Source organism: Phaethon aethereus (assembly GCF_964289735.1).
Source record: "Phaethon aethereus genome assembly, chromosome: 1".
Lineage (NCBI taxonomy): Eukaryota > Metazoa > Chordata > Aves > Phaethontiformes > Phaethontidae > Phaethon > Phaethon aethereus.
In genome coordinates this window covers 79,975,123-79,996,214 of record NC_138575.1, presented here as the reverse complement: position 1 = coordinate 79,996,214, position 21,092 = coordinate 79,975,123, and the positions used below count along the sequence as shown (strand labels likewise).

The 21,092-nt window shown below is 50.4% G+C and overlaps 1 protein-coding gene across 2 annotated transcripts in view; it reads left to right on the top strand.

The window, feature by feature from the left end:
• Positions 1 to 1,137: 1,137 nt before the first annotated feature.
• Positions 1,138 to 21,092, top strand: part of WNT7B (Wnt family member 7B) — a gene marked incomplete at its 5' end in the record, with an annotated part of 95,942 nt that continues 75,987 nt past the window's right edge. The window contains one exon of one of the 2 annotated variants that reach the window (XM_082013896.1): positions 1,138 to 1,208. In XM_082013896.1, the coding sequence (XP_081870022.1) occupies positions 1,138 to 1,208 (71 nt within the window). Of the gene's footprint in view, positions 1,209 to 6,180; positions 7,789 to 21,092 lie in introns of those variants that run through there. The other variant, XM_082013895.1, reaches the window with a different exon arrangement.

The window sequence follows — 21,092 nt, the reverse complement described above, 5'->3', positions numbered from 1 at the left end:
CAGCTCAGAAATCAGTGAGAACGAAAGAAAGAAAAGACAGAGGGGAAGAAAGAAAAGACATGGAGAGAGAAAGAAGACAGAAAGAAAAGGCATAAAGAGAGAAAGAAAGAAAATATGAAGAAAGAAAAGACAGAAAGCAAGGGAAGCTTTGCTTGTCTAGTTAGTGTCTGAACACGAAGTCAGTTTTTGTCTCACCGGTTAATCTCCCTTAGGAGCAGTAGACTGAATATCCTAAATTCGTGTTAAAAGCCAAGTCCATGCGTTTCTTAAGGGAGGGAGAATGTTTTCTTACTGTGGAAAATTTAGTGACAGGCGTTTGCTTACAGCAGGGTCGGATGGCCAAAGAGAAGCAGTCTGAACACATACACATCGCCTTTTAGGGTACGGAGCTGTAAGCAAACGGGGGTTAACGCCTGCCTCTTTTTGATTAGAAAGAAAAAAGAAAAAAAAAAAGCAAAAAAAGTTGTAACAATCTCTTTTGCGAAGTCCATACATTGCAAATCCAGCCGCCTTACCCTGCTAGAGGAAATGAAAAAATGCTTGGGTTTGAGAGGACGAGTCCTTTATTTTCCTTATTGGATACGTTTCATGTGTTTTCCCCAACACTCCGGCTTAAGGACATGCCTTCTGAAACACAAACACACGCATAACTCGCACACGCACACAGACAGATAAGATATGTGTTAGATCCTGACACATACGGGGTGGGGGGAAGAGCAGGAGAGGGAGAGAGAGAGAGAGAGATCCTCCTACCTGGAGCCATAGATTGCAAGATACGTAGTGTTACCTGGGGAAGTCAGAACAAGTAAAAACACATTGAACTTCAGGGCTCTATGAGGCAGTTGATCAAGATCAGTGCTTGCTCATTTTCTCCCTCAGACTGTCTGTCTTGCGTTTTTGTTTTACCGTTTTGAGCAGCTCTTTCTATTTTTTCCCTCCCTCTTTAGCTTTAATATCGGAGCCGGTTTCGGCCACCATGGCTCTGGGAAGAGCTGCTTGTCTGCACTGTGTTGATTTTTTACAGTTCGGCCGGCTTTGCTCCTGGGTAGCTTCGGCAATGCTCTTGACTGGGATTTAATCGACAAGATCAGTTCGGCTTTTTGTGCAATTTTTATGGCTCAGTCCATTCCCTAGATCATGCACAGAAACTTTCGGAAGTGGATTTTCTACGTGTTTCTATGCTTTGGAGTCATCTATGTCAAATTAGGGTAAGTCCTTGTGCACGACAAATCTCCTTGGCTTTTTGGGTCACGTTATGAGAGTTGTGAAACAAAATGTTGCAAAGGGGGGAAAAAAAAAGGGGGGGGGGAAGAGGTGATTACTTCTCTCTGTCGTCCCCGCCCCGCTCCCCCGGGTGCCCAAGCGGTGGCAGCCCCCAGAAGAGGCCGGTGTTCCCCCCGAGTGCCGGGCAGGGCGGCGGGGCGATGCCCGGCGAGCGCCGAACCTGCAGGGAGCCGGCGGCGGGTGATGATGGACTCTTTGATTTTATACTGCTTAAGCGAACTTAAATATTGTCTCTGGCGTACAGTACCCTCAGAAGAGGAGGGGAAAAAAAAAAAAAGCAGCCTGACAGGGTTAACTCAGCCGCTGCTGCCACGACAATAGAGCGGAGCTTAGGTATTAAAAAGGCGAAAGGGGCGGGAGGAGGGGAATCCCTGCTCTGAACCTGCGCTCAGGGATTTGCTTTATGCAGGCCTAGACACAATTTGCGTTTCTATCCATCACACGGACGTGTTGAAATTAACTTGACAACTGGTCCGGCTGCCTCCGCGCCGAAGAGCCCGGGAGGCCGAGCGGGCTCCGCCGGCGGGACCGGCTGGGGGCCGGCACGCCGGCCGGCAGCGGGGCCCCCGGGCAGCCCGCTGTTTGCCCCTCGGTGTTTGATCACCGCCATCGAGATTACTCTGTTATTTTAGTTGCCAAGTTTCTCCCTCGGCCTCTCCCCCCCGTACCTGTGTGCCCTTATTAATATTGCTCGTCGCAGTAGGCTGACTTGAGTTGAATTTCCACATTCCTGAGCCCCAGCCGAGTCCTTACCTGTCGAGCTACAAACTCTTTAAAGCTCCTGTCTTTGCATAGCTGCGGGATTTTTTTTTTAAATTATCAAGAATGCATAAGGTGAGTTGCAATCCAAAAACGCTCGCTTCCCACCTCGAAATCGATACGGGGGAGTGGAGAGGGGAGCCAAAGGGCAGCCCCCAAAGGCGGGAGAGCGGGGACAATTCCCCAGGGGGACGGGCCGGCCGGCAGCGCGGAATCCCGTCCCGTCCCGGCGCGGGAGGGCAGCGGCAAGCGGTGAGCTGCCCGGCCCTGCCCGCCCCTGCCCGTCCGGCCGCCGGGACCTGCCGGGGCCGCCCCGCCGCCGCCGCCGCTCCGGGCACGATGTCTCCGGCGGGGGACAGCGCCGTCCGCGCTGCCGGCAGCCCGGGCAGCGGCGGGGGCTGGTGACGGGGAAGGCAGGGAATCTGCAAGAGGGAGCACGCCGGAGCCGAGGATTGAAGTTACAACGGGAGGGGGGAGGGATTAAATCGGGCTGCCCGAGCAGCGTCGGTGCCGGCCGCCGGGAGCTCCACCTGCCCGCCCCCCACCCCAGCTGCGGGCAGCGGGGGCAGGGCTGCCTGCTGTGCCGGCGAAAGCCACGGGCTGCCTGCCAGGGTGTGCCCAGCAGCAGGTTGCCCGGCGAGCAGCAGCCGGTGGACATCCCTCCGTGCTGGCTTCTTCCTTCCTTTGTGGCACGGCTCTCTGTTCGCCCCCGCAGCCGCGGAGGCTGGCGGAACACGGCCCTGCCCCGCAGGCGACCCGCGGAGGATGCGCGGAGGCGGGAGACGCCCTCCGCGCTACCGGCTGCCCTGCCCCGGTGGGGAGCCCGCGTCCACCCAGCACATGCCCGGGGGTAGCCCCAAATCCTGCCTGCTGGGGACAGGAGGGTGTTTTCCGTGCTCTAACCTCTGTGGGGCTAAGTACCTGCGCCGCCCCTGGTCGTAGCGATGGGCGCTGTCGTCCTCCCGGCTGAGATTGATACGGGTTTAGATGAGAAGGAGGTTTGGTGAGGCTGTGTATCCGTAAATGAAGCGATGATCGGGGCACCGCACCTACTTCAATAGCTGGACGACTTCGAGCAACACAACCCCGCACAGAGAGGCAGGCGAGCTCAAAGAACATGCTTTGCAAACGAAGGGTAATGCTGTTGCTATTCGCTTTCACTGCGGTTTTATTTTTAAAGGGAACAGAAGATTGGGCACATGTTACAGCCTGGAAGGCAGATCTCTTTTCGAAATTGATTGTGTCTGTTTTAGAAGGGGCTTCAGAGCAAAAAAACACAAGAACGCTGTTGGACTGAGCCTGGAAGTAAAATTTGAGTGGACGGCAGGAACAGTAAAAGCACTTACAGAAACCCCATCAGATCCATCACCGTGCCTGTAAGGCGATGAGGATACTTCACTTTCTCTGAACAATAGGAGAGAAATTTGCTCTGAGATCCAGGGCTACTTCTAGGCTAGGCATGTGGGATGCAATTATTTCCTCTTTCATCAGCCACTGGAACTACCATTTTGTTGAAACCCTACCCTTTGGGAGTAATGATACCTTTCCTAGTGAGCTCCTTGCACAGAAAAGGTGCTGGGGGTGGGGGAGGAGATGAAGTGAGATAAAACGTAGTTTGTCTTCCAGTGCATTGGGTTTATTTTGCAGCGTGAAGGAGAGAGCCATTGCGACAGTGACAGTAAAGAGGTCAGGCTTGGCAGGCTTGCTTTTTTCTCCCCCCCGCCCCCGCCTTCGCTGCGGAGCACGTGTTCCTGTCTTAATAAAACACGCTAAAATCTCCACGTTCAGCAGCAAACGTGAGATCGAGGGGAGAGAAAAGGCGGCAATAGCCAAGTCTTCGCCCAGCTGTTGGACGGGGCGGGCAGTGTCCCACGGGGTGACACGGCAGGGTACCGTCAAGAAGTCGTTATGTCCACCCAGGAGGAGAGAGCAAGATCCCGCCCATGTAGTCCTTCTTCACAGGGAATTCACGTTGCTCCCAGTTCTATTTTCTATCCCCGAGTTTGCCGGAGAGAGAGAGGGGGAGAGAAGCGTGAGGTGAAGCATCCCTTGGTATTTCTGTCCATGACGTGCCCATCCAGGCAGCGAAGCGTAACAGCCTCTGCAACCCTGCTGACTCTACGTATCCCCTCGCGAAAATAGATCACATCACATAGTGACCCCGGCTAGCCAGCGGGACTGAAAGAGAAATATTTCCTGCGAAGATCGCAGAGCACTCGGCTCCGGTTTAATTAATAAATACATCGGAAGTTAAAAAATCACAGCTGTGCGACAGCTGCAAATGGCAGCGGATGCTCTGGGGGTGAGAGGCGTGACCCGCGGAAGGACGGATCCGCGGGCAGTGCCCGCACCCGGGCTCTGGGAGCAAAGCCCCCCCTTTGCCTCCTAACCTTTTCCGGAGGGAAAGAAAGGTGGCAGCCCCCAAGGTGCCAGCACCCCTTCGGGGGGCGGCGGGGACGCCTCCTCCGTCCCCATGGGGCAAAGCCGAGCGGAACTGGAGGCGCACAGGTCTCCCAGGAGGATACCCGCGGGATTTAGGCTCGGAGCCCTGGACGGTGCGGCTGCAGCACCGGCGCTATCCGGCACCGTCTCTCCCGTCCCCTCCACGGGCACCCTCCGTTGTGCCGCCGCCGCCTCTAGTCCTCGCTCTCCCTGCCAACCAGTCATCCTCTACTTTTAAGAGACGCATCGTTCCCCCCTTCCCCTTCTTTCCCAAGCTCGGTGAGCCACACGACATGACCCAGGTCCGAGCAGGCAGGAGCCCGGTGTGTTGCCAACCGAGCGTACCTTCAAAGCTTTTACCGGCTTTCTGACGTGCTCTTGTGCCGGACACTCTCCGGTTTTGGGGTAAGAAAGAAGCCGCAGCTGGGAATAGACAGATAATAGGGGGGGAAAAAAAGAAAAATAAATACTTTATTCCTGCCTGCTCTGCTTCATCTGCCCGACTATAGTGTTGGCAACCATTTCAGTGCCGTTCTGCCGCTATTTTGTCCAAAATACACTTATTTGTGGAAGAAGGAACGACAGATGCTGAAATGCCCATATTAGGTGTTACCCACAATACCGGTTCCTCCACTGTCACATCATTTTATTGAAAGGAATATATTCAACTTCAAGCAACAAAACAAGTGCACTTCTCGCTTCCTCCGGCTGACAGACGTATAGAAACCACTTGGATGGAATTTAGCAGGTTATTCTTATCATCATCATCATCATCATTAATTTTCCGACGTAATAACCGGCCCATAGTTTTAGAATACAATTTAACTTCTCAGAAAGAAACGGCACGATTTGGTTTCTTTTGTACAAGTTTCCTCCCCCTACACAGCTAAGCTGTGAATAAAACCATCTTCGATCCGAAAATTGTGGAGAATGATAAACCGCCTTCGTTTCATCTGGACTGGGTCAAACTCTGCCAGCACCAGTTCTAAGTTTTCCAGCGCCAGCATTTACTTTTCATTTTTACAATTAATCCCCCCCCCCTTTCTTTCCCCCAGGCACATCTTTAAAAACAGATGCACAATTAAAAATATATCCGAAGCCGAATAAATGCTAGAAATAAAACATCAAAAGTCGCTACTCTTTCTCCCAGTTCACGTTCAGCACGGCTGCCCCAACCACAGCCTTGCACGTCCGAGGGGGAGAGCAGGCGCGACAGGAGATCATACACATCTGTAAGTCTGTCTATGTATATACATACGCCAGCACACACAGAAGTATAAATAAGACCATTTTAGAATCTTAAAGAATTATAAATCAGACGATTCTGGGATGGAAGTTATCGTTGAAAGGCTAAAGCTTCCGCCTCTTGCTAATGAGCGTTTCTAAAAGGACGTTGATTGTCCCAGCGCCTGCACTGAACTTGTAAGAGGAAAGCGGTCAAATGAAACCAAACCCTGGGAAGATTTTTATCGCATATTGGGCGGCAGACAACGTTTTTTACACCAATTCTGCAATTCCCATTCCATCTAGAAGGAATATTTCGTTGTGTCACGGAGACAGTTGCGCCCATGTGCTGGGACTGGTTAGCTGGAGGAGGTGTTCCCAGGGGGTTTGGAAGAGTTCTTCGGCCAAGAAAACTCCTCCAGTCATTAGGTGATTAACCTGAGACGAACATTTCCAAACCCTATGGACCGAGGAGACTTCGGAGCCTGGTTCTCACTCATTTCATCTGCATTTGTGCTGCATTATCTCCTGTGCACCTTTCTCTTGCGGGGTTCGTTTTCAAACCCTAACCCCGGCATCCACGGCGCACGTCTTTCCACCATCTCTCCCATCACTAAAACCTTTTTAAAATTTTCCTCCGGAGGGGGAAAAAAAAAAAAAAAAGACAAGCGCCCAACGAGGCAAGGAGGAAAGAGCACGGCTGGGGCTAGACGGGGCGAAGGGCTCCCGCCCGCCGCAGCAGGAAAGGGTCGGGCATCCCCTCGCCCCGGGGCGCGGCCGTGCCGGAAGGGCAGGAGCAGCCCGGCTCGGGGGAAAGGCAGGGGAGAGGCAACTAACCTGCCGGGAAACGTCTTTTCGGACTCGCATCTTCTCAGGGAAGGAGAGAGGGAGAGGGAAGAGAGGGGACGCCAGCTCTTCCTGCGGGAGCGGCGGGAGGTGCGGGGACACCCGCTTGCCCCCCTGCACCGGCTCTTTCACACCAGTCCTCTCCCTCTTCTCCCTGCACTTCCCTCACGAGAAATCCCGTCTCGCCAGGGAAGCTGCGAGTGTGTATTATGTCTTTATTTCTCACTCAGGCTGGCTACGACACCATATACGCCTTTTTTTTTTTTTTTTTTTTTTTTTTTACATTTTTTGGAAAGATTCCCCTGAAACCGAAGCTTAATTTTCAACACCGGAGACAAGAAGAGCCAAGTCCCTGCCGAGGCTGGAGGGACGGCGGAGCCTTTCGCGGGGCGGGGGTAGGGGGGAACTGGGGCAGCCGCCCATAATAAAGCAATTAACCGAGAGCGGAGCTGGCAGCTCCTTCAGGATCTCTCCCAGGGCGAGCGGAATAGGTGCCGCGGCAGGCGCCGGGACCGCGGGAGAGCTTTCAAAATGTCCCATGAAGCGGGTGAGGAGCGCTTGCGGAGCGAGGCGTATGGAGAGGGCTCGGACGGGGAGCACGGATTCGTTGCAGCCCGGGCTAGATCAGTGTCTCTCTCCATTGTCATCCTCCCCTTTAAAAAAAAAAAAAAAAGGAAAAAAAAAAGAGAGAGAGAAAAAAGTAGGCGGATTGTAGTGACTGACTGCCCAATGGCAGCTCTGAGTCTCAGGAGAGTTACGGGGGGGGGGGGGGGAGAGAGAGAGAGAGGCACTTTCTGCCATCCAAATCCCTTAAACCATCCTCATTCCAACACGAGAACCCACTGTAACAACTTCCAACCACTGAGACATGACAGGCAGGAGCCCAGAGGCAGCAGCACCAGCGAGAGCAGCAGCAGCAGCAACACATACTCTGCACAGGGAGCAGCATTAGCACCAGGGGAATACTAGGCACAACAATACAAACAAACAAACAAACAAACAGACAAAGCCCCCCCAAGCCCAAGGGACTGGATTCCAACTCAGATTCAAGCCACAGCTGACACCAAAAAGGGTGGGGAATTACGACCAGGGGGGGCCAGAAAGGAATAACCAAGGAAGCGAACTCCAAGAGTGTAAACGGGATTCAGCCATGATCCTTTTTTCATCTCGCAGTGTGTTACTCTCAGTGTATTACCCTCAGATTTTCCTCATCCTTACCAGTGGGAGTTACCTGTAAGTGATCCAGATATTTTTTTTTTTTCTCTCTCTCAAAATACTGTTTGAAATGACCCCCGCTAGCAGCTCCCTAGGGGCAATGCTCAGAGCAAGCAGAGGGAGCCGGGAGCAGCCAGCACGGGCGGCAGCTCCCTGTGGTGCGTGGTGGTGGTGGTGAGGATGGTGATGGTGGCGAGGATGGTGACGGCGGCGGCGGGAGGTGGCTGTGCTGGTGGCGGTGCTGGCGCTGCGGCTCGGAGCCTGCCCGGGGGAAGGTAAACTCCCGGGGTTGCCCCGCCGGCGGGGGCGGCGGGGCACCGGGGACGGAGCGGCCGGCTTCTCCCCTGGGGCTTCCGACCCCGACTCCTCCTCCTGCCAAACCGGAGATGGGCATCGCTTCGCGCTCGTCGGGGGAAGCGTGTTTCTGCCCGGGGATCCCGAGAGCGGGGCGGGTGGGGAGAGGGCTGTTGCAGCCGGCGGAGAGCCGGAGGGACCCCGGCCGCGGAGGTGCTTGCTAGCCGGCCGCTTGTGCTCCGGAGGGATCTCCAGCCCCGCAGTTAGAGCTGTCTCCAGGACCTTTTCCTTGTGAGGAAGGGGGTGGAGGTAGGGGTGGGGGAAATGAGAGTCGGTGGGTGGGACTGCAAGGAGTTTCGGTCTCTCTCTCTCTTTTTTTTTTTTTAATATCTATATCTGTATCTAACGTTGCGGTGGATAAGTAGCGGCTGGGCCAGCCCGTGCGGGCTGCGGAGAGAGTGCCCGCCGCCGTGCTGCTGCGGGTCCTCCGGCAGGTCTCTGTCCCCGCCGGGCGCCGCGCTGGGGGGTCAGGGGCGGCGGGCCGGGGTCCCGAAGGGAGCCGGGCCCGGCCGGGGCTGCACGCCGGAGCCCGGAGGGGACTGCCGAGGGGCTGTCAAGGGCTTCCGCTCTCCCGCTCTCCGGGCGAGATCTGACCGCGCTTTGGGGCAGCCGTGAGGAGGGGACGGTGCTGGGGGTGGCAGGTCTCCCGGCCGGTTTAAAATCGGGACCCTTCTCTCCCTCCCTTGAGCATCCCCCCCACAGCCCCGGGGCGCGGCGTGCCCCTCCGTGCCGGGACTCGGGGATCGGGCCCGGGAGAGCTCCGGGACGCGCGCCGGGCGGTTCGGGTCCGGCCCCCGGGGCAGGGGGGGCGAGGTCCGGTGCGTGGTGGGGGAAACCCGCCTCGGTGTCCCCGGCCTCGCGTTCACCTCGGCTGCAGGGTCCGGGCGGGTTCCCCTTCTCTCCCTCCCCCGTACCCAGCTGCGACCTTTTCGCACCCCGGCAGATGCAAAACCTGAGCTCCTACCCCTGAACTGTACGTGGATTTATATATCTATACATCTTGTTGTTGTTTTTTTCTTTTTTCTCTGTATGCATGCACGGGAGCACATGCACACAGACAAGCACGTGTGCGTGTGTTCCGCTGTGTGTGCGTGTGTATTTTCTGCGGGCTATGGAAAAATATAACCCACCGCTATGGAAGAAAAACAGGAATAAACATACCCATAAAAAGAAACTAAACGCCTATTTCTACATTTTTAATTCTTAATGAAACGCACATGCCTTGGCTACCGATTTTTAAAGGCGCTTGATTTATGGAAGCACGTTAGGTTTAATTCGGTTGGATGCCATTGATTAAACCAATTTCTGTTTCTATTCACAGGCGGGATATGTCTGCTGGTAGGTGACCAATAGCTTGTAAAAAAAATTGCAGTGCGCTCTCTCTCTCTTACTTTTTTTTTTTAAACAGGAGGAAGGAATCGTAATAAATAAATAAATACAGCCTTTTAATATAAGCGTAGCCATATTTTTCTCAAAACCGTAGGAAATTACTATCCTACAAAGTTTTCCTTCTATAAATAGTTCAAATCTTGAAACAAAAGTTTTAAACCGCACACCAGATGCTGGGATGCTAGCGGTTTCCCTTGCTGTGTGACATAATTATAAGGTCCGAAAGCAAAAGCTATAGAAGTATAATAATAATACTAAGGCGACTGCTGAGGGGAAATACGAGGGAAGCGATGCCCGCTGTATTTAGGGCGGACTGCCTGGGGGTCTTTCGAGCGCTGCCCCGCGATGGCGAGAAGCCGTCGCGGGTGAGGGACACGCTGCCTGGCCTTTCCCTGTGCCACCCCAGCCCACTCCCGCAGCGGGGGGCACTCGGGCTACACCCGGGAGGCTATTGCGGTCCAGCAGAGCAGAAGGGAAAGGGATCAGGAGGTGAAACCCAACAAAGCGGAGCCCCAAACCAGCGCGCACCTCCCTCCCATCCATCAACGCCGAGGGGACTGCCGGCCGGCGGGGAGAGGCTACCCGGGCCCCCTGGCCCCGCTCCCGGCCCCGGCCGGGCTCGCTGCACCCCAGCTGTGTCCCCCCGTTTCCCCCCCGGTACGCGAGGAGCAGCGGCGGGGAGCGCCGGGCGCGCCGCGCTGCTTCGCCTCGCCCCCCTCTGAAAGTTAAAAGAAAGGGGAGTTATTTCAGTGCTTAATGGATAGTAGCCTAGCGAACTTGTGGTGTTTATCTTGTGGGTAAATATACTCCTCTGGCTTACTAATGGTAGCTTTTGAAGATTAAAGCATAGTAGAGCCTGTTCGAGCATTATCTTGCCTGTTTCTGCTACCCTCGCTCTCTGGAGGGGAGGATGCTTCCCAAGCCGCGATTTAGTGAGCTCTCATGCACTGTCAATGGTTACGTTAATTTTGCCCGAGATCTCTATCATCTTTTGGCGACGGGGACAACTCCTCGGCCTCGGAGTTGCTGGTCCTTCAGGGATAAAGACGAACCTACCAGGGGCAATATGGAGTGGGTGAGCGAAGCGGGAGCAGGGTCTCCGTGCTTCCCGTCTCTCTTGGTGCGTGTGGGTCGCGGGGAGGGGGCACGATGCAGCTCGGTTATTCTGCTGGAAAAACCGCGAAGCGAAAGTCTCATCGTGATGAAATGCGATTTTCAGAATGAAAAGGCAATGATGAACTGAAATTTCATTTTCAGAATGAAAAAGGCATCGAAGGCCTCAGTGTTTTGTGTGTACTGGGCTGGGAAGAAAGCTAAGTTATAGTAGACTACATCCAAAATGTGTTTAAAGAACCAACTCCTTTATAAAATTGATTTCTATATTGTAAGCATGCTATCTGATAAAGTAATCTTCTTTGGTGTGCTTGCCTACTCACCTTTGGCCCTCTGAGACACTGTAAACATTTTTACAACCAGAAGCAATTAGCGTCTGACTTTGTGAAAAAGAAAAGTGACTGCAACTAGAATAGCTGGTAGTAGGATGATTGATGCATTTTAATACTCTGGACGTATTTTGGTAATCCAATTACATATTTAAAGTATAAAACTGACATTTAATAATATCGATGTAATTAGTATAAATGTCTAAAAACCAGGATTATATATAATACTGTCTGGCACCGTTTCTTGCAGTGCATGTTTGAGTGCGCATGTGTCTGTACACATATACATATTTAGCTTCTTCTAAAGAAGATGGTGCTAGTCTAACTTTCCATTTGTGTACTTCTTTCACTGTTCATCTTCTTCAGGGTTATATGCATTCACCAGTAACATGAGAGCTGGATCTTAAGCAGCTTATTTCGGGGGTTATCTGCTGGTACATGGACAGAGTTAATTCAGTTATTTGCTATAAAGCGATTTGGAATAACTCGTAAGAGAGAGTGTGTGCATGTGGTAATAGCAGCATAAATCTTCAAAGCAGCTACGTATTCTAACACCATACTACAGCAAATAATTTATATTAGCGAGTAGATATTACTGGTTGGTTTGGAAATGTAGAGGGAGAAAAATCCTCTGCACATTTTGCCTCTGTTCTGCCGATGCTCCCATGTCCTTACAATTCCATATGCTTCCCAACAGGGCTTCTGCACGCTTGTGGGAAGCGGGTTAGAAGGAACGCATATTTTTCATATGCCTACAGGAAAGCGCTTGTACCTAACCCTTGAAGATTAGGATTGCTGGAGGCAGTCCCTGAAGCTTGTCTCTTAATCTGTGCAGTGCAGGAGGGAGCTACGCAAGCAGGGAACAGCCAGCCTGCTCTGTGGTGCAGACCTTCAAGAGGACAGCAGGCGCTGCTTCACCATTAATATCATCAACCAGCGTGACTGATGCTCCCACATGAGCTGGTCCAGGCAGGGCTACACAGTCTGGCCCTCTCTTCCCATCCCGGTTAGTTCAGGGCTGTATCGACCTCTGTGATAAAACTGGCTGTTATGGGAACAGGATTGTCCCTGGCTGAGACACTGGGCTGCGGTGTAAACTTGTAATTTCCCTGCTTTTGCACCTTATTCGCCTCATAACTGAGACCGTGCACCCGGTAGGGCAGGCTCGCTCTCTTGACCTCTATTTGTGCAGTGTCCTGTGCCCAAGGAGAGCTCTGTGGAGAACCTTAGATACTTCTGTTACACGGTGCTGTAATGATAGTAATCTGTAAAAGGATTTGGAATAGGACTTCAACTTTACTGTCCCCCAAGAGGTGTGTTGGCTTAGAGAAGGTGAACATCCAAAAGGTATTGACTGTTTTCAGAATCACCTAAAAGCTAATGCTTTTGCTCAGCAGAAACAAGAAATATAAAGAATATTTGCATGCTGGGCTGCCATAGTTACCATGAGCTTGGCTTACATGCCCGATACAGGCTATTTCCATGGATTGGAGCTGCCGCACAAAGATGGGAGAGTGATTGTGATATGGCTTCTTGGTAGCTCTAGAAGATAAAGTCCACCATTTCTCTGAAAGACCCAGACTAAGATTCCCTGTCTAAAACTGCAGAGCTTTGGTAAATGTGTGACTGGCCACCCGTCTCCCTGCCACGGTCTAGGCCAAGCACCCAAGTTCTGAATATCCTTCAATCCAAATGCATTTGGATGTAGGCACCTCTCTCAATCCTTTGTGGTAAGCAGGTTCTGGGAATTAGATATCTAGCACGCCTTAAAATTGAAAAAAAAAAAAGAAAAAAGTAATGACTTAAGTAATTACAAAGAAAGGTGGCAGCATCCAGAATTTGTAGGATGACAGTGTGGAATTATTGCATACATTGCATTACTAACATAATATAACAAGTGGGTATAAAGCAACATGAAATATTCAGATGAGTAGGTAAGATTAAATGCAGATATGCATATAAATGCTCACATATTAAACAAAGAACAAGGCTAATCCCTCAGAAGACAATCTTTCAAAGGAGGTGTTAACCAGCTAAACAAAGTGAGCTGCAATTATACAGTTAGACTGACAAACACATTTTATGCAATGGAAAAAATGCACCGTGTGTACCTGGCAGTATGGCACGCTAAAGGCAGAGTGGTGTCAAGTGTTTTCTCAGTGCATGGCACTGCGTAATTTGGACTGAAATACTGTCAGAGAGATTCCTAACCCCCAAAATACAGTTTAACCCTCTAGCTCTCCCAAGTTACCACAAGAAACAGAAAGCTGGGACCAGCGATAGATCAAAGGAGTTCTGCAGGCGTGCTGACACCACGCATTACAGAACTGGTTAATGTTGCAAGCCCGATTTCTTCAGCCCATAAGCTCTGCACGTGGCTTTACCCTCTGTGGACTCTCACCAGCGTCTTTCATGCATGCTGGCAGACCACCTCTACCTGCTAACTACATGACAAACGGCTGTTTGCAACTCCAGGTTCAGTCCTCTGCTTGATTATTCTCATTATTTTTGCTCTTTCCTCCTTGACGCTTGACTGCCCTCCTGTACAGCCTTACCCCAACCTGCCCCAGGTATATAACTTACATAGTATTACAGTATAGCACTCTACATGGAAGAGTCGTATGGGAACCAGCCAGGCTTCTAGGCATGGGAACCATGACCAAAGTATCTATGCATGAAGGCAAAATCTCCATGACTTTTGGGTTCTGGGATTGTGCTGTGAACACGTGAATACACTGGCAATGAGCTGAACAAGAAGTACAAGCCCAGAATTACTTGGGAGGGTAAGAACGTCCAGGAGCTCAGGCACAGGAGTGCTCTGGAAGAAAAGCCAAGGAAGGCAGGTTCCTGGAGAATGTTTTTCAGTCCTTTAAAGGTGATTAGCACCCTCTCCTTCTCTTTTACTCTCCCTTTGATCCTCCCCCAAAAGCTAAAGGGATCTCTTTTCCCTCCGTTGTGGAGAGCTGCATAGGACTTGCCGGATACTTCTTGTCAAGACAACTCCTATGTATTTACTTTTGCTACGACACATGCATAAGGACCATTGCAAATACTTCAACTAGAGCAAATGTGAAGAAATTCTAGATACAGAGACTTAAAGTATTTCCTCAGTAGGCTTTTCTGTCCATATTGCAACGGACTTCTGTGACTTCTCTCTTCTGTTACTGTCTAATGATGTTAGGACTAACCTTTATATAAAGCACTGAGTTGTCTTTTTCATGCTTTCCTCTTGGGCTTTCTTTCTAAAAGGCAGTTTTCTTGGTAGTGCGATGGAGCCGAAAGTTATCATCTGCCTCGTTCAGTTCTAATGGAGTATAGGCAGCTTTTTTAAAGTTAAGATAGTTAGGGCCAAATGGTTGCTCTCATCATTAAAAAGAAAATCTTTCTTCCACGAGGATCTGACAGCAAGATGATTATCACCTATTAATTATTTTACAGCAAATCAGACCTTCTTTAGAAAATCTGAAGACAGGCTAAATTAGAGAGTTATTGTAACTTTTTCTGGAAATAGTTTTAATAGTGCATACAGTTTGTACCCACGTCATAGTTACAGTTTTGAACATTTATTTTCTTTTCAGCCTATCCTTGTGGATCAGATTTCCCTCGTGGCAGGAACCCACAAAGGATAAAATTCACGTTTATGCAAAAATCCCACTTAATCATCATGGTGACATACTCTTTGTTCCAGCTCTTTGTCCAAGGTCAAATTTCACCCTGGGTTCCTAAGTAATAAGAAAAAAAGGACATCCAGTGGTATAGCAAGTGTGCAACTGAGGGCAAAATCTAGCCTCAGATGTTTAACATGTGGCAGAAGAGTTTTCCCCTGTGAAGCGGCACCAGATCTGCTGGTCACTGTATTGCATGTCCCAAATTGTTTATTTGAGGCAGAGCCACCCTGTTGCTAATCAGTGGCACCACGTTCAAAACGGATTGGACGCCAGGGACTGTACTGGCGGATTTGTGGTGCAAAGATGATGCTGATGAGTTGCGTCTTCCACCAGCACGTACCTGGAACACACAACAAAGGCATTCAAGAACGTTTTCTTCTGGATGGCTGTCCCTATAGATCTGTGCAGCATTTTGGGAAGCTCTTATACCTTGTCTTTTCAGCCCTGAGGGCCTAAGGCTTCTTTCCCCTGGGGTTACGTCCACAGCTCAGCAAGTTAATAACGCAGGAGCGGCTCTGCCACAGTCAACGGAGTGACTCTGGTGCAAGTGAGAGGAGAACCAAACAGAAAGTCAGCACAAACCTTGTTCTTCCAGTATTCATTCGAGTACAGCCTTGGCACAGGCTGCCATATTACACAATTTAAAGGGAATGTGACCATAGTTCCCAAGAACATACAGCGAAAGCAATATTAATAGGAGGCCATGTCAGACAAAACCCCAAATCAATTCTATGGGCTATTGAAACAATCATTATGGCCTCCAGTGCCAGTAAGAGCTGACATAAAAACAAAACGTTATTTATTTTTTGAGGGGAGAAGCACTTCAAAAGCACCGCAGCATTTGCTTGTTCTGTGCAAGGCATTGCGGGGCAGCCCGGCTTTCAAAGCTGGACGTAAGCATAAGCCATAAAGGTATAAACCACTGTCTGGCTGCAAGTAGGGCCTGGAAAACAGTTTGAGGTGTATTTAATTTAAAATTGCTTAACTGCTGCAATACTGGGCCTCGATGTCATAGCCACCCTCCTAACCTGGCTGAAGTGAGACATAATTATGAAATGTGTCTATTATTTAATAATAGTTTCTTTCATTCAAGGATCGTAAGTGAATTAAATCTCCCGGTATTCGAGTTGAATTGGGCAAGGATCATGTCACTCACTGCTGGGGTGGAATGCAGCAGCTGCTCTGTAGAGCCCGGCAGAGCTGTATGGACACGCAGGACCAGCACCGGTCCTGACATCCCCGGCAGGCAAGGCAAGAAAGCCTCTGAAAAAGCCCAGGGGCATCCCTAATTGATCTGGACCCTGGCCAGGGCAGCGGGCTAGCCCCTCTAAAGAGTACGCTTTTCCATGGTGGGACTTGCTCGGCGGTGAAGGACCGGCAAGGCGCGAGACTGGACCGATGCTCGAGATGCTGAACAGCAGTATCCTGACTTCTGCCTGCCTCAGTTTCCCACAGCTTTAACAGGGCAGTAACGACGCTGGCACGGCTCGGGGGTAGGGGAGGGGCGGGAGAGCGAAAGCTGCCGCAGCGCTTTGAAAAACGCGGTGTAAGTGCCACGTCATTACTTTCAGTGACTCTTTTTCCGACCACAAGCAGCGGAGATGGCATGATTGCGTCTCACCTGCAACACGGCATCGCGATCGCCTACTTCACCACCACGTCCGGCGCCGCCTTGGGGAGAGGTCAGGGGGGAAAGCGCCGCTTCCCAAAGTCACGAGCATCATTTCTGACAGTGCCTCCTCCTTCCACGGGAGCCACAGCCAGCCACCCACGGGCACGGCTGAGCACAGCTCGCCCGAGGAGGGCTGCTGGCCTCGGGGTGCGAGGCGGCCGGTGGCAGGCTGGGTAGCAGGCAGGACATGGTTAAGGGAGTGCTGAGGGGAATGGCAGCATCTCTCATGACTCCTTTGGCTGCTTGCCAGGGAGCCATGTGACTCGCTGGTTAAAAGAGTCCTCTCAACCATGAGACACTTTTCTTCCCCCCCCCCCCCAGTTGTACCTTTTCTTCTCTGAACTTAAAAGAAAACAAAACGTACCCACAAAACTTTCCACATTAAAGTTATATTGTAGTCCGATGACTCAGGGTGAGAAATTCAAGGGGAATGAAGAGGAAGGGGAACATTTCTGAATCAGACCTGTTGTGCTGAGCCTTAAAGGAGAGGAGGATTTTGCTGGACGGAGAACTGCACTGCTGTACGGCACAGTGAGCAAGGAGCAAAGAGCAAAGGACGGAGCTTAAATCTATTCCCTACTGCTGTGGGCTATGCTTAAATCTGTCAGGGTAGCTTCAAATCCCGTGGACTTCAATGCTGTCAAAAGGGCCAAGGATGAGAGTGCAAATAAATATGGCTCCATCTGATTCATAGTAAATTTTTTTTTCTCCACTCCCATGGCCTAAAGGGTACAACATCTAGCTTTACAGTTTTTGGTTGTTTTCTTTTATTGGCACTTCTCATCACAGTATCTGAGCACCGCCCATAATAATTAGATTGGCACATCCCTAGTAGACTTCCTGGAGTCTTTTGTTCTTCTCCCTTCTCTGTCTCTGGAGAGCTCTGCCCAGGGTAGGTGCTTCTGAGGGGAGGGATGGGGTCAGGTTATTGTTGTCAATGTCACTCTGGTTAGGTTGTAAAAGGTATATCAAAGAGGAAGTTCTTGCACTATGACCTAAAGGTCATCAGACTCTGGATTAGTCTAATCTCCGAAAGTTTGTTCCCCAGACAGATCCTTTCGACCGAGAGTAACTTTACCTCTGCGTTCAGAGCTTTGTCTTGTGTTTTACGATCTTTGTTGTTCCAGAGGAGATCAACGGGCCTGGCAGAGGCAGAGGCGTGTTCTGTCTTCTCTTGCTGAGCCATGGTCCGCTAATTGCTGTGCGGAGGTTAGGCTTCACACCTTGAACCGGGGATGAAAGAGAATAGGAGAGGTGAGCAGGACGTGCATGCAGAGGCAAGATGCACAGTGTAACCTCACCTAGACACATGCTACCTAGTTTGAAGTCGGCATGCTGTTTTCATGGTCAGAGCTCTTTGGAAGTCATAGAGCCCGTGTTTCACTTTGGCTTTGTCCTCTTTTGGGAGAAAAGGGAAAAACATTGTGAAAATTGCCCGCAGGGCAAATTTTCAGGCTCATCCACCTGTTTAGGTCTGTTGCAGGCTGCACTGAGAGGTCGGAAGAGCTGTGGCTGGAGAGTGGCCAGTTCAGGGATGTCCATTAACCGGTAACACACAATGCCAGCTGTGCTGAGGATGTGAGGGCTGCGGGAGAGGATTTAGAAACAGCAGCTTGCTCCTCTGCAACCCCCAAGCGCAGGCGTGCTTCTGAGCAGAACCAAGGCATCCTCTCGGTGTAAATGCTCAATTTTAAGGAACGCACTTGAGACAAGCATGTGTGCCTGCCCCTGTGTGCTCCTCTGCTCTCCCCACCCCAGCTGCGCCCTGTGCCAAAGCCAGCTCCTCAGCAACAGGACTTGGCAGGTGGCACCTGATGAGATAATCGTGCCCCTGGGACATTAGGAGGCATGAGGTGCAGCCAGGTGCTCCTAATCTGTCCATGGGTGTGATTTTCTGTGGTAACCACACCCTCAAGTGTTGTCTTACTGCAATTAGGAAATTTGTTCAGTTTAGGTCAAGTACTTCTATTAGGGTGCTCTTCACATCTAACATGTGTTGGCATGGCAGGAGCATGTGGACGTCCATGGTCAGGCATTGCGCTGTGCTGAGTGGTGTTCCTGCAGCTAACAGGGAGGAGATCCTACTTCTCACTGCTTTTCTCCCTGCTTATTTCTGAACCTTGACCTTCCCTTCACGAAGACCCACTGACCTGAGCATTAATTCAGGTGCAAATAAAACCAAATGGAAGGGGCTCCCTGGGACAAGACACTCCATTTCATGTGTGTCACAGACAAGGAACCTTGAAGAAGAGTTTGACACTTTAGCTTTCTGGGATTTCCACTTTGCAAGAAGTGTTTTAAAAACTGAAACATATGAGGGCCGTACTGCAGCGAAGGTCAAATGACAGTTCCTTCTTGTAGGTAGAAAATGCCTTGCTTTCACAGGCTGGCTTGCATTTTAGTCTTACTATAGGTATGGAAGCTAGGTGTTAAATCAGACCGGTAGTGAAAAATACCAGTCAGATACTCACACAGATTCCTACCTTCGTATTAAAGACTTGGTGTAATAAGGCTCAACAGACAGTGAGGTGCTCTGGCTATCACAGAGGTGAACAGGAAAGGGGGGCCTCCAGCTGCTTGCAGAATTCATTCCCCACGTCTTTACTTGGGCAGAGCTGTCATTTTTTTTGCCAAGTCTGCTGCCATACGGTGAAGAAGTATGAAGCAGAACAGCACAGAAGCAGCTTTAAGCACTGCCAAGGTCTTGGTGTGACCTTGGGGAAGCCTTTCCTGCGGTTCCTCTTCCAGCGTCGCCTGCTTGGGCTGCAAACGGGGGAAGGTCTCTCCGTGCTCTCACACAGGGAAGCACGTGCAAAACTGGTGCTATTTGCCCTTCACCCAGCCGGCCTAGGCTCTGCCTAGTTTAAAGTTTAAGTTAAGATCTTGGATCCATCCAAACGTTGCCTGAATAACTGCGGGATTTAGCACCCAGTATTTTGTTAGGACAGTGCTGTTTTATTGGGAAGAAATGGTAAAATCCGTCAAGTCACTGAGAAAGATACCCTCTGTTCAGTAAAGACAAATCAGAGGAATTGGTGTATTTTACCTCTCTGAAAATGAAAAACACTTTCAGTGCTAACCAAAGTCCTGCTTTCCTTCGTATTGCACAGACGCGTTTTTTGAGGTGTATCAGATCTTTGCTTACACGATAGTTGCCATTGTATACCTAATTAGAAAACAGCTTTAGCTTTCCGACAATAGCTGGCATGGATTATGTTCACTCTAAGACATCTTGTGAGATAATTAAAGCGATGACTGACAACATAGCACAGCAGAAGGAATGTTTCCCAAAGCAGAGCCACTTTACAGGTTGCTTGTATGCATTTTGTCAAATGCAGTCCCTGTATTAGTACTCTGACTTTGACGAATTCCCCAGAAATGAATCTGGCCCCTGATTTTTTGAGAGCAAATCCTGAAATTCTCTCAGTTCCTGACTGCTTTTAAAATTCTTTTTTAAAAGCATGTACATGAATATACTGCTTATGAAGGGTGCCTGAATCACAGCCCTGGAAAATGAATTCCTCTCCTTACCCACAAAACCAGTACAGCACAAGCAGAGGGTGTGTGAGTTTCCCCACTCCACCCCATCCTTGTGTCTCATCCATGACCTAGAGGGGCAACCTCTAGCTAGGCATAAGCGGGTGGCTCAGTCTCTGTACTTATTTAATCCTTGGCCAACCTGCTAAGGCTGCCAGTAAGGGTGCCAATTGTGGTGGTGGTTTCTGTGATGTGGATAGTCGTCCACTGGGAACTGGATTAAGACCATCAACTCATTTCAAATACGCTAGGCCACAAAGCATCTGCCAAACGGTAACCATTTTTTTGGTCACTACTGACTTGGGTCATGTTTGGATCAGCAATGAAAGGCTCCATATCCCAGTACCAATCCCCTGAGCCATAAAGTTTCCCGGAATAATTTTTTTAAAGAAGGAAAACATTATTTGTTGTCCTAGATTCTACTTTGATCTGCTAATTTTTAGTGTGCATATTGGCCCTTAAAGGTGCATAATTTTCATTACTTCATTGTAGAGGGTTCAGATGCTGGGGGAGATTTTGGAAGATGGCAGGTGGCAGATCCATGCAGTGTGATCCAAAATGAGCTCTCAGAGATAGTGGTTGCACAGTCTCGCACCTCCGTTAGCATTGTGTTTGGACCCAAAACAGATCTTACACCTTCAAACTTATCACACAGTCCTTCAGCAGGGAAACGGACATTAAATTAAAGATCACATTGCTTCCTTTGCTTTTATTCTTTCTGAGATACCTAGGTATCTATGTCATACCTGTGGCATCAACCAGCTTTGCTGGTAGCTCTTCCAGCAACTAATTATATCGTCAGTGGTCCCTGCTGAACCTACAGCAAACTTTAGTGTACGCCCAGTAGCACTCCATGTTGTCAGGAAATGACTTATTTCACAGATGCTGCAGAACTGCAGCAGGCACAGGCTACATCATTTGGCTCAAATCACGCAGCCCAGCAGGGCAGGGATTTGGGGTGGAGTTATCCTGATCTCAGCCTAGCCCCCAAAGCACTAGGAGTCCTTCCCTTCAGCACACCTGAGAGTGGAGCTAGGGCCAGCTGAAATTCTTGGTTTAGTTGGCAATGAATAATACTGCTTCTTGTGGCCGTGTCTCTTGCCCAGAAGAGACACCCATCCCAGAAAATGCCTGGGGTGAGAAGCACATTGTCAGCACGCTGAAGGAATGTCTTACTGGCCTTTCTTGGATAATACAAAGCTGCGCACTATTGCCACCAGCTCTCCCTTGAGCTGAAGAAAATCCTACGAGGTGACGGGG